Raw genomic sequence first — 13,521 nt, forward strand, 5'->3', positions numbered from 1 at the left:
ATCCAGTAACATTCTGCAATTAAGACTTTATGAATTTTCTTTTATAATTTTTAAAAATTTATTTATTTTATTTATTTATTTTTGACTGCGTTGGGTCTTCGTTGCTGCGCGCGGGCTTTCTCTAGTTGTGGCGATCAGGGGCTACTCTTCGTTGCGGTGCACTGGCTTCTCACTGCAGTGGCTTCTCTTGTTGTGAAGCACGGGCTCTAGGGGCGCGGGCTTCAGTAGCCGTGGTGCGTGGGCTCAGTAGTTGTGGCTCACGGGCTCTAGAGCGCAGGCTCAGTAGTTGTGGCGCATGGGCTTAGTTGCTCCGCGGCATGACCAGGGCTCGAACCCGTGTCCCCTGCGTTGGCAGGCGGATTCTTAACCACTGAGCCACCAGGGAAGCCCAAGACTTCAACATATGAATTTTGAGGGACATAATTCAGCCCATAGAAGACCCCGCAGTAACCCAGGAATAGGAAGTGCTTTACGAGGGGTCTCACAAAGGCTGTAACTAGAACCTAGTTGGTTTTAGTGATTTCAGATCTTATCTTACAGTCAAGATGGACCAGGTTATGTTCTGGTAATAAACATCCCTCCAAACCTCAGTGGCCTACAGCAACAAAGGTATATTTCTTACTTACACTTCTTGTCTTCTATTGGCCAACAGAGCCCTCTATCTATTCTATTCTATTCTATTCTATTCTATTCTATTCTATTCCATTCCATTCCATTCCATTCTATTCGTCAGGATCTGGGCTTATAGAGCAGCCACCGTATTGAGCACTGCCGGTCTCTGTGCCAGAGGGAAGGAGAGAAGATGCATGGAAAGCCTCACCTCGGCAAACAAATGCCCAATCCCATAAAGGACACATCGTTTCTGCTCAAAACTCATTTAAACACAAAATTTGGCCAGGCAGAGTCACATGGTAGAGGCTGGACATGCAGTCCTATCAGATGCCTTGAAGGAAAAGAAATACTGGGTGAACAGTGCTAATAACTATCATATTCTTACTCCAGAGCCCCACCATAGATGCAACTTGGCCACTTGCTCAGACTCTGCTGCATTTTTGCAGATCTTTGCATTTCTCTTCCCTCTCCAAGTAGCTTCCACATAATCTCCTCCATCATCTGTCCCCTACTCCTTAGTTTTTATTATTCACAGTTTTTTGGTGCTCATAACCCGTCCCTCTTTATGGCCCCTCATAATCTCTTAATCTGCCTCATTGGACTTCTCTGTTCATCCACTCCTGGTCCATTATCTCCATACTTCTCAGAAGACATGGCTGCTACGGCTCATAACTGGACAGAGTGTTTCACCTCAAGCTACTTCATGGTCCCTAGTCTATGAACACATTTCTCAAGGGTCTGTCAACTCCTGTTCTTGAATGAGAGGTCTCTGGTTGAAAGTACTGTAGCCACACAAGGCTCCTCCTCCTCCTCAGATGCTTTGTCATAGATGTTACCCTTACAAGGAGCCAAGAGCATGGTGGGGACTGTGGTTATCAAGTCTAGGAGGATTGCTAGTCAGAAGTATGCAATCAGTTATCGTTAAGCTATCAGCTCTCAGTGTCAAAGAAATCCAGGAGATTTAATATTGTGAAGAGCTTTTTCACTCCAGTTCTTAAAGATAGTTAAAAGTCAGTACGTTTAATGAACCTACATGGTTATAAGTTTTCTTTATTTATGTGAAGTGGTATAATGTTAACCCAGAGTGTCCTGTAAAAAGTTAAGAATGTTATATTGTAGAGTGCCAGTGAACATAATGGAAAGAGGTATGGCCAATAATAAAATTATAAAAGAATTCTAAAAAGTATTCAAATAATCAAAATGAATGCAGGAAAAGAACAAAACCAGAGGAGGAAAAGAGAAAACAGGTAATAAAATGGTAGATCTAAATCCAAGCATGACAATAATTATACTAAATCTTAGTAGACTAAACACTCCAATTAAAGGTCAGAGATTATCAGAATTGATTATAAAGCAAGACCCAAGTACATCCTATTTGCAGGAAACACAACTATAAAGATGCAGATAAGCTGAAAATAAATGGATGCAAAGCTATACCAGACATATGGTAGACCAGGCATTAGAATGCTGGTGTGGTTATATTAATGTCAATTAAAATAGACGCAAAGGTAGAAAATTTTACAAAGATAAAGAGGGATGTTTCATAGTGACAAAAAAATGTGAATTCATCAAGAACACCTAACAATTATGCATTTGCATATGGATGTGCAATTATGCATGCACCCAGTAGTAGGGCCATGAAATAAAAATGGACAAATTTAAAGGAAAGAAATGACAATTCCACAATCACAGCAAGAGTTTTAATACTTTTCATTTAGAAAATGACAGAACAAATAGGCAAAATGTCAGCAAGACACAAAGGAGCTGAACACCATCAACCACCTTATCCTAACTGATATTTATAGGGCGCTGTGCCCAGCAACTACAACCTGTACATTTTTTTCAAGTTCAAATACCATGTTCATCAAAAATGACCACATATTTGACTGTAAAAAAAAGCCTCAATAGACTTAGAAGCCATGCAATCAGAGTGTGCTCTCTGTCCCCAGCAGAATTAAATTAAAAATAAATTACATTAAGGAATATCCCAATATTTGGAAATTAAACAATACACTTCTAAATAATCCGTGATTCAAACAAGAAATTACAAAGGAAATTAAAAAGTACAATTAACAAATGGTAATGATGTACCAGAGGAAAATTTATGGCTTTAAATGCTTATAGTAAAGACTTTAAAGTTCTAAAATCAATGACATATGTTCTACTTCTTCAGGTAATTTCTTCAAACTAAAGAAAGGAGAGCAAGGTAAATCTAAAGTAAGTAAAATAAAGGCAATAGTAAAAATAATAATAAATGATAATAATAGAATAAATAATAAATTAAAAGATATAAGACATCTTGCCTGTATCTTAAGGAAAAACTAATACTTATTCTTCATAAACGCTTTCAAAAATAGGAGTGATCACTTTTCAACTCATATTTGAAGCCACCTTTACCCTGATACCCAAAGATAATGCAAAGAAAGAAAATTACAGAATGAATATAGACTAAAATATACTTAAAACATTAGCAAATCAAATTCAGCAATATATAAAAAGGATAATAAGTCATGGCCACATAAGGTAAATACATTCCAGAAATAGAAGTTTCTTTAACATGGAGAAAAGTCTATTAATGCAATTCAGTGGAATAAGTGATTGTATCACTAGATGCAGAAAACCATTTGACAAAATTCAACACCCGCTTATGATAAAAACTCCTGGCAAGGTAGAAAGAATAAATAACTTCTTCAACCTGATAAAAGATATTTATGAAAAACCTACAGCTAACATCACATTTAAAGGTTAAATATCAAACACTTTTCTTCTAAGGTCAGGATCAAGGCAACACTTCACTCTCAACACGTCTATTTTTAGAAAAAAGCATAAAGACAAGATCACTAATGAAATAATATATATGTCTCTATTTGTGAATGACATGATGGTTTATGTAGAAAATCCTAAGGGGTCTATAAAACAATTACTAGAGTTAATAAGTAAATTTAACAAGGCCATGGGATATAAAGTTAATGTAACAAAAATCAAAAAACTTTAATACAGTAGTGGCAAACAACTTTAAATACTAGTGTCAAAAGGAAATGTTAAGATTCCATTTATAAGTACTGTCAAAACAAAAGTACTTAGAAGTTCAACAAAGTTGTGTGAGACCATTTCACTGAATGTTATAGAACATTGCTGACAGGAATTTAAAGATCTAAATAACATCATGTTTGTTAATGGAAGACTCAATATTATTAAGAGGTCAGTTTTCTCCCAATTGATCTATAGAGTCAATAAAATCCCAATCAAAATCCCAGGAGACTTTTTCTTGTAGAAATCAAATCGACAGTCTGATCCTAAAATCTTACTGGAAATCCAAATGACATAGAATACACAAAGGAATTTTTAAAAAGAACAACGACAGAAGACTTATTTGAAAACTTGCTTTAATGTACAAAGTTACAATATTGATTAAACAATAGACGTGACATTGTGGAAGAGAATGGAGAGTCTGAAATAGACTTACACATATATGGTCAACTGATTTTTGGCAAAGGGACCAAGGTAGTTCAATGGGAAAGGAAGACCTGGAGCTGAAATAACTGGATATCCATGCGGGAAAATATGGAAATTACTCCTTACCTCAAACCAAATTCAAAAATTACCACAAAATGTATTATAGACTAAATGTAAAAGCTAAAATTATGAATCTCCTGGAAGAAAACACAGGAAAAAATCTTTACGATGTTGGAGTAGGCAAAGGACAGAAAAAGGACAAACAAGAGAAAAAAGGGAATAAACTGGTTCGTATCAAAAGAAAAAAAAATTTGCTTTTCAAAATACACTATTAAGTAAACAAAAAGAAAGCCACAAAATGGGAGAGAGTATTCATCATGCATGTATAAAAGACATCCAGGATATGTAAAAAATTTTATAACTCAAAAAGGAGTAAAATATTTGAACAGGTACATCATAAAAGATGGTATATAAGTGGTCAATAAGTGCACGAAAATATGCTCAACATCTTTAGTAATCAGGGAAATGCAAATTAAAATCATGATGAAATACAGCTATACACCCATCAGAGTGGCTAGAGTTGATGGGATATGGAACTACTGGAAATCTCATACATTCCTGGTAGGAATGGAAAACGATCCAATGTCTTTGGAAAACAATTTGGTAGTTGCTACAGACTGAACATCTGTGTCCCCCGGAAATTCATATGTTGAAATCTAATCCCCAATGTGATGGTATTTGGAGGTGGGGCCTGTGGGAGGCAATTAGGTCATGAGAGTGGAGCCCTCATGAATGGGATTAGTGTCTTCATAAAAGAGACCCCAGAGAGCTCCCTTGCCCCTTCTGCCATGTGAGAACACAGCGAGAAGACAGCTATCTAAGAACCAGGAAATGGGCTTTCACCACTGAATCTGCTGGTGCTTTGATCTTGGACTTGGCAGCCACCAGAATTGTGAGAAATAAATTTCTGTTGTATATAAGCCACCCAGTCTATGGTATTCTATTATAGCAGCCTGTATAGATGTAGACAGCAGTTTCTTACATTTTTAACTTGTATCTACAGCGCTGCCTACCCATTCTACTCCTGTATATCCAAGGGAAATGAAAACATAAGTCTATGCAAAAGAGTCGTACGTGAATGTTCATAGCAGCAATATTCCAAGAGCAAAAGCTGGGTGGTGGGCAGAAGCAGGAAACAAATGTCCTTCAACAACTGAATGGATGGACAAATTGTGCTTTAGCCATATAGTGGAATACTACTCAGTAATAAAAAGGAATGAGCCACTGATCCCTGTAACAACAACTGCTGAGTTGAAGAAGCCAAACACAAAAGAGCCTGTACTTTATTATTCAATTTATATAAATAAAAATTAATCTATGGTGACAACAGTAGAATGGTGGTTTCCTGGTGTCAGGGTTGGAGGGAGGGATGGACTTTTAAAAAGGAATGAAGAACCTTTCTGGGTTTGTGGAATTGTTCTAGATCTTGACTGTGGTTATATTATGGGTGTATACAGTGGCCAGAATTCATTTGTTTTAGATGCAGCTTATCATATGTAAATCATTCCTCAATAAAATTGATCAAGAAAGAAATATCAGCACATTTGAAATCCACTCTCCACCTCTGCTAAGGCTTGGGTGGTGGGCTGCTGTCCTTGGTCATCATTCTGTGTGTTGAAAGGGCTTTGCAAACTTTTACAGTGGTATCCATAAAGGGTTACCAGTACTATGATCTTGGGAGGTTGGTGAGCTTGTTAAAGGTAACAGGAAAGGACAATTTTCTGAGACTTCTCTGAACCGGTTTTTTTTTTTTTTACAGCATCATGTCTGACACCAAATGTGTGCGTGTTTTTTCCCATACCAACTAGTTCTCCAACTCTCCAGATACCAGCTTGGTGTCTTACAATTTAAATCAGTTCTGACACTAACCACCCAGAATTAGCACAAACCCCAAAACCCCACAGGCTAAGGGCTCAATCCCATAAGACTCCCCGACTTCAGACACCAGTTCCAAGACTGGACCTCTCATATGTCTGACTGACTGGTTGTAAAATCGGGGGTTCCCACAACCCCTCCTCAGGTTTGACAGTTTGCTAGAGCAGCTCATAGAACTCAGAAAACCAGTTTAATTTCTATGACCCATTTCTTAGAAAAGATGCAACTCAGGAAGAGCCGAATGAAAGGGATGCATAGGGCGAGGTACGTGGGAAGGGGTGCAGAGCTTCCGTGTCCTCATCAGGGGCACCGCCCTCCTAGCACCAACCTGGAAGTGTTCTGAACCCCGTTGTTTGGGTTTTTCTGGTGGTTCTATTACGTAGACATGACTGATTAATTTATTAGCCACTGATTTTTTTTTTAACTTTTTATTTTATATTGGAATATAGCCGATTAACAATGTTGTGATAGTTTCAGGTGCACAGCAAAGGGACTCAGCCATACCTATGCATGTATCCATTCTCCCCCATGGCCACTGTTTATTGAAATCAAGCTCCAGCCCTTCTCCCCTTCCTGGAGGTTAGGGGGTGGGGATGAAAGTTACAACCCTTTACTCACTTGGCTGGTTCCTATGGCAACCAGTCCCCCTCCTTGGGGCAGGGTGTGGGTGGGGTGAAACCCAGGCAAGAGTCACCTCATTAACGTAAACTCAGGAGTGGCTGAAAGGGGCTCATTACAAATAACAAAGATGCTCCTCTCATCCGTACCACTTAGGGAATTACAAGATTTTTAGGAACTCTGTGCCAGCTACTGGGGACAAAGACAAAATATATATTTCTTATTATGTCCCAATATTGCACCTCCCCACTGAGTGAAGAGGGTAAATCTAATCTTGTTTTCCCTTAGTGCCAAGGATGTGTTTGAGCTTTAGCATTGGTTGAGTTTTTCCTTTCAATATGTAAAAAATACACACACATGATTGTGATTTGAAGGAAGTCCAAAGAAAATCTTTCACAACCATAATGACATCCAGAGCCGTATAATTTGAAAGATAAGAATTGTTTTTCATGCAGTCATATGGATTGTGTCTGTAAATGTAGTCTTCTTAATTATATGTACTACTTTAGCTTCTGAAACTGCCATGGCCTCTTCCTGGCAGGGTGCACTGGTGTCCGGGGACAGGCCTGGCCCCGTTGACTTTCCCAGGCCCTAGGAACAGACGGGGTAGCTACTTATAATCTGGAGAGCTATGCAAAAGAGTTTTCATTTGTGGCCTCAACATGCAAATCTTTGAGTCTCAATCATATTCCCTGAGTTTCCTCTGGGTTTGAGAGTCAAATAAACTCCCAGGTCCCAATTAAACTCATTCAAACTCGCCTTTTTTGAGTCTTGTGCAAGCATCTGGCTCCTTGGAACATGAGCACAGCTCCAAAGGTGCAACACCCAGGGCTTCTAAGACCCATGTGTGGGTTGCTCCGAGGTCAGACAGTAGGTGAAACTGAACTAAACCAACTCACTGAGTTGGGATACAACCACTAAAGTTCTTTTGGATTTGTTTTGAAACCATAAATCACAATTTTCTTGCAAACACTCAGCCAAGATTTTTCTTAGAACATGGCTTCACTTTGCTTAAATAAAATTGACCCATATTACAGCAGTTTTGTAAAATATGGTTGATACACAATGAGACAGCTAGATATTGTTCAGGCCGTCCATGCGTCAGACACACAGAGGGCGTTAGATGTGCAAGAGATTTATAGGGGAAACTCTTGCCAGAGAAAATGGGATTGGAGTTCAGGGAGAAGGGAGAACAGAGTGACCCCAGGGGAAAGAGAGGGATGGAGGGAAACTGGATACATTTCTACAAGAGTTTATCAAGCCCATCAGGAGTCTTCAGGCTAAGGACACCCATCAGAGGAGTCCCGCACCTTCCAGAAATGGACCTGCCTTAGTAACCTTGCCACACTAGGTCTTTGGCTGAGATATTATATTATATATAATATTGCATATATATGTATATATACATATATGTGTGTGTGTATATATATACACACACACACACAATGTTTATAGTGGTTTTCTCGGGAAATAGTAAGTAACATTTTTGTATGGGGGGAGGTTCCTTTGTACTTTTATATTTTCCAAAATTTCTGCACTTCAGTATGTGTATTCTTAACTCTGGTTTGAGATTTCGACAAGTCTCTCTCTCTCTTTTTTTTAAAGTAATCCCTTTCCTAATTTCAGAAATTGGCAATGCTCATGGCGCGGGGGTGCGCGCGTGTGTGTGTGTGTGTGTGTGTGTGTGTGTGTGTGTGTGTGAGTCCTTGCTTGGGCCAATTTGCACCAAGCTCCCTGATTCTTCTTTTTCACCTTCCCCAGATTCTCCTTCTTCCAGAAAATTCACTGGAAACATCTCTTTGGGATAAGAAACAAGCCTGTTTATAATCTGTCCACTTTCCCTTACCTAAGCGAGTTTGTAGGTTACTGGCTGATAATTATTGTACACTAAAAATTGGGAACTAATCCAGACACAGAAAAACATGTGTCCTGGGCTCTCCAAAGAAGCATAATGGATCCATTTGGAGGACAAGCCCTAGATTAGGGTCTTATTCAAAATGAAGTTGTGCCCTGAAAGGATACATAACTAAGATCTTCTAGCCTATTTTACAAGTTAATTGCATTGTAAGATCATTTTGGCTACAAAAGCTGCATTGGGTTCAATAGAGTCCCTTCCAAAATTCATGTCCACCCAGAACCTCAGGATATGATCTTATTTGGAAACAGTTCTTTGCAGATATAATTAGTTAAGATGAGCTCATTTTGGATTAAGGTGGGCTCTAAATCCAATGACTGGTGTCCTTATAAGAAGGCAATGTGAAGATGCAGGGGAGACACACCCAAGGAAGACTATATGAAGACAGTGGCAGAGACAGGATTGATGTGTCCACAAGCCAAGGCATGCTTTCCAGATTGTGTCCCCCCAGCACCTTCAGAGGAGGCATGATCCTGTCCACCCCTTGATTCTAGACTTCTAACCTCCAGAGCAGTGAGAAAATAAATGTTTGCTGAATTAAGCCACCCAGTTTGTGGTACTTTGTCACAGCAGCCCTAGGGAGCTAACATAGAAGGCAATGTGACAAAGCTGCTCTGGAGAGGGGCACGAGGACCAAGAACACATGAGCAGAGGGGTCATTGCGTGCCCTCCTCGTGTTCCCTCCCCTCCATCAACAAGGTTCACTAGATGAAGCATCCTAGATGGAGGTTGGTAACACCTGAGCTACGTTGAGGACTGGTCCTCTCTGCCAACTCACATTCCAAAGCCAAATGCTGGGCTGGATAAGACTCTTCATTTTCATGTGCAAACAGATAGCAACAAGTGTATAAAGAGTTTCCTTCATGGCTCCGGGTCACCCAAGAGCAGAGATGCTCATCCTCACAGACTAGCTGGTTCTTCTGCTTCTCTCTGTTGACTAGAGAGTGCAAATGAGATGAAGGGGGGCTTTGTTTTAAATGCACCCTGACAGTTTATGATCATGAACATGAACAAGATAGCAGCCTAGGGACCATTTGCAGGTGATGGTTCATTGCCAGCCTCTCCGTGGGAAAACATTGATCTTCAATCACAAAGGTGATGTCATGGGAAGTCAGCAGAGGCCATGCACCAAGTGGACCTGGAGGGGCCAGGACTGGGAAGGGGACCTGGGAAGAAATGGCTGCAGCTGTCTGCAGGTAGCAGACCGTGGCTGAGGGGTCAGCATGAGCACAGGGCAGCTAGCAGTCTGGTAAGCCCTGGGGGTGAAGCCAAAGCAGAATCCAAATGCTGTCAGGGCACCCTGAAGAACAGAGGGGCCGCTGAGTGTCTCTGTCAGGAAAAACGAATTGGGGATGGAGAGGGAGTGAGCGGGAGGCAGAGTGCGGGATGATGCCCAGAGGTGAGGGGAGAGCGGAGTGTGAGGGAGGAGAGGGAATGAATGGGGCATAGACCTACCCGCGCTGGAGGGCCCACAGCACTGCTGCAGTTCTTCAGCACACAGAATACCATCACGGACGTGGTTTCCTTGAGTTTAACTTCTGCCCCTGCTCTAATTTTGTCTTGGTCTAAGCGAAGTTGATAGGTGTGTGCTGTGGTTTAGCAGGACCCTTCAGGGTCTGGGGGTCTCAAAGGTCTTCATTTCCTGCACTGATCTTACTTTACCTGTTTATGTGTCTCACTGTGTGGCAGGCTGCCACTTTTCAGAAGTTCAGTCCAAGTTCTGGGTTGCCAAGTGGCATGAAATAGCGATAAATCGATCCCTGCAGCTTCATGTGAATGTGGAAATAAGCAGAGAAATAGTAGGAAAATTGGGAGTGTGTATCACACGGACTGGAGTCGTTTGGGGGATTCTAATGAGATGCTGTATATGGAAAGCAGGTGGGGTCCAACCAAGAAAGAGAAAGCACACCGTAGGTTAAACAGAGAAATTTTAATATCAAAATTATTAACTATAATAAAGGAATAGCTACGAGACATAAGAGAACTTTTTAGGGTACCCTAGGGCTGAGGGATGACCCCCAAAGGAGGACGAACTTGGAAGGGGTTCTGATCTCCCTGGAGAAGGTGTGGATGGGCCACTGGACAGCAGAGAAGCCGGCTGATTTAGCCAAGCTAGAGCTGGTCTGGACTTGATGGGCGAGCAAGGAGGGCAGACAGGGAGCAGTCTTCTGCAGTCAGTGGCACCAGGCAGCGGGAGCCTGGGCTCAAGAGGGGCCAGCAGGCTGCATGGCTGGGTTCACAGAGGCAAGGCTGCTGAGGTGGACCCCTGGCCACAGGCATGCTGCACCAGGGCCATGCTGGGGCTTTTTTGTCGTGTGTCAAGAGGTGTGTGGATAGTTCATCAGTCAGGTGGAGGATGCAGGGTGGCAGAGGGACCACTTTCAGGCCCTGTGGCCCTGACAGGACCCCCTGGAAGTTCTCACGCCCACATGGTTGACTCTCATCCCTCCCACGGAAGTTGCAGGAAGCCCCTACCTCTTGAAATGCCCCTCAGTTAAGCAAGCTTCACGTGGTGCTCATTTTAAAGGAGAAATAAAGGAATGTCATTGTATATTACCAAGCCTTTGTTGAAGGGTGCATCTGGAGCCAGAGGAAATCGATTGATAATGACACAGAGCTTAGTGAAGAGACCGGCACGCAGTAGGTGCTCAGTGACTGAAAGCTGTGAGTGTTATAATTCTTACTCAGAGAAACTGAATAAATGTAAATTATTTGGAAGGCATTTAAATGTTAGGCAGCCGTGTTAATATTTCTTGTTATGTAATTTTTGTGGTGTATTATTTAACTAGACACAAAGTTAGGAATCTGTGTGTAAGTTGTTTCTCATTTCTAATTCATGTCTACTTTTCTTTTTTCATTTTCTTTTTGTCTAGGTCTTATATAACATATTAATCGCCTTCACAAAGATGCATAAATTTGAAGACATAGAACCTGTGGACATTTTGGCTGGATGTGCCCGATTCATTATTGTGGGGTGCGGGGGAGTGTTTTTCGGCGTCATTTTTGGATTCATTTCTGCGTTTATCACACGTTTCACTCAGAACATCTCCGCGATTGAACCCCTCATCGTCTTCATGTTCAGCTACTTGTCCTACTTAGCGGCTGAGACGCTCTATCTCTCTGGCATCCTGGCGTGAGTACAAACCAAGGACCAACTCTCATCCAATAAAAGAGAGTTTAGAAAAAAAAAAAAAAAAAAAGAGAGTTTAGGACCACATCTTGTGGACCAGCCTTTGCGAAAGGCCTGACTCCTAAAGCTAATCTTCAAAAGCGTTTCAGGATTCAGGTTTTTTGAACTTTTGCAAAATCCAATTCAGGTCCTTTGCCAAACAAATGTTCTCTCCAGCATTTGCTTTTGCTCTGTTCTGGTGATTTTCCTGCATAGCAATTATAAGGTCAATTTATAACGCTCAGAAAAGCTGGTGCAAAGAGCTGGGGGAGGTTCAAGGTTAAAGTCTCACTTCAGTCGTTATTTTTTTCCTTGAAAAATGCATTATTTTAAAGTTAAAGGGAAGCATGCCATGAGCTACTATCATTCCTGGGCTCTGCCCTCTGCTATTTCCCTCAAATCCCATCACAGCTCCAGGACCGGTCAGTGTGGAGTGAAACTAGGTAGATGGGATAAGACTAGAAATCCAGATTTTTTTTCCTAATGAAAATATTTTTGAAATGTTTATCCTTGTGTAGATCTTGGAATGAGGCTTCTCAACTTGGCTTATTCTATCTGATCATGTTGCCTTCTTTATGACATCATCCTCATACCCAGCCACTTGGGCACAATGTTATTGTATAGAAATATTTATCTTAATTAAATACAATAGTGTTAAGTCTAGGCACTCATCATTTTCCCACCTTAAAAGTGAACAAACTACTAAGAACAGGCAAAGTTCTTTCTTTCCCATCCAGACTTGCTAAGTGGCTCTAGAACAAAACATTTTAAAGGAAAAATTTCTCATTAAAATTTTGTAGGAAACATTACAACCTGAGGGGGTCTCGCTGAAGTATTCTTTCTAGGTAACTGCACTGGGTTATTTTGGTTTAAGGCAGGTGAAGTAGAGAGTACGAGGTGGGGCTGACAAAGCTCATGATGGGGGTGGAGGGAGCAAAATAAAAACAGTCCTGCTTCTGGCTCGTGCGTGAATTGTGTGCCATTTTGTTGCGGGAAAACCATGTCATGCCCACCTTCCCCACCACACTCAACTTGCACAGACCCCTTAGGGAGGAAGAAGAGGAAGAAAGAAAATCTCAGGAAAAACCTGCAGCCAGAAAGAGGACTGGAGAAGATGTTCTCTCTGGATAAAAACAGGATTTGTGTCTCTGTGCCATCACCAATAGGGAGGACTCTCCAATGAGGGGCAAGGTCTTGTGGCTTCTCCCTGAGACTCTTTTCCTTTTGCAGAATCACAGCCTGTGCAGTGACAATGAAAAAGTATGTCGAAGAAAATGTGTCCCAGACATCCTACACAACCATCAAGTATTTCATGAAGATGCTAAGCAGCGTCAGCGAGACCCTGATCTTCATCTTCATGGGCGTGTCCACCATTGGGAAGAACCATGAGTGGAACTGGGCCTTCGTCTGCTTCACCCTGGCCTTCTGCCTGATCTGGAGAGCCATCAGTAAGACACAGCAGGGCCCGGAGAGTCCCACCTGCTTCTTTTTTTATTTTTCTTATTCCTTCCTGCAAGGTTAAAGCATAAGTAATGAGGTGATGCCAACTGGTTTTACTGGTTAGGGGGGTTTGGGTACCTTGCAGTGACCAGGAATGTTCTCCTTTGCTTCCTCAATCCGTTCAGAATAATTACTGGCCAATAAGGTTCTGCACTGAAGCAAGGCTGGAGGAGGAGCACCTTTTTTTAATTGAGAGAAAACGTTCACATCTACACATTTAAATATAACTCCGTACATTTATCCCTTGCTCTCCACTTCTTTGCCAGTTTATGAGTTCTTGCACCTTAAATCAGATACAGATTATAAACTGCGGGCT

General features: G+C 41.3%; 1 protein-coding gene across 1 annotated transcript in view; it reads left to right on the forward strand.

Annotated features, from left to right (window-relative positions):
* The window catches only part of SLC9A4 (solute carrier family 9 member A4), a 60,426-nt gene that overhangs the window by 19,788 nt on the left and 27,117 nt on the right, over nucleotides 1–13,521 (forward strand). The window contains exons 3-4 of the mRNA XM_061210896.1: nucleotides 11,410–11,669; nucleotides 12,936–13,153. Of these exons, the coding sequence (XP_061066879.1) occupies nucleotides 11,410–11,669; nucleotides 12,936–13,153 (478 nt within the window). The remainder of the gene's footprint in view (nucleotides 1–11,409; nucleotides 11,670–12,935; nucleotides 13,154–13,521) is intronic.

The sequence above is a fragment of the Eubalaena glacialis genome, chromosome 14, assembly GCF_028564815.1.
Source record: "Eubalaena glacialis isolate mEubGla1 chromosome 14, mEubGla1.1.hap2.+ XY, whole genome shotgun sequence".
NCBI classification, from domain to species: Eukaryota; Metazoa; Chordata; class Mammalia; order Artiodactyla; family Balaenidae; genus Eubalaena; species Eubalaena glacialis.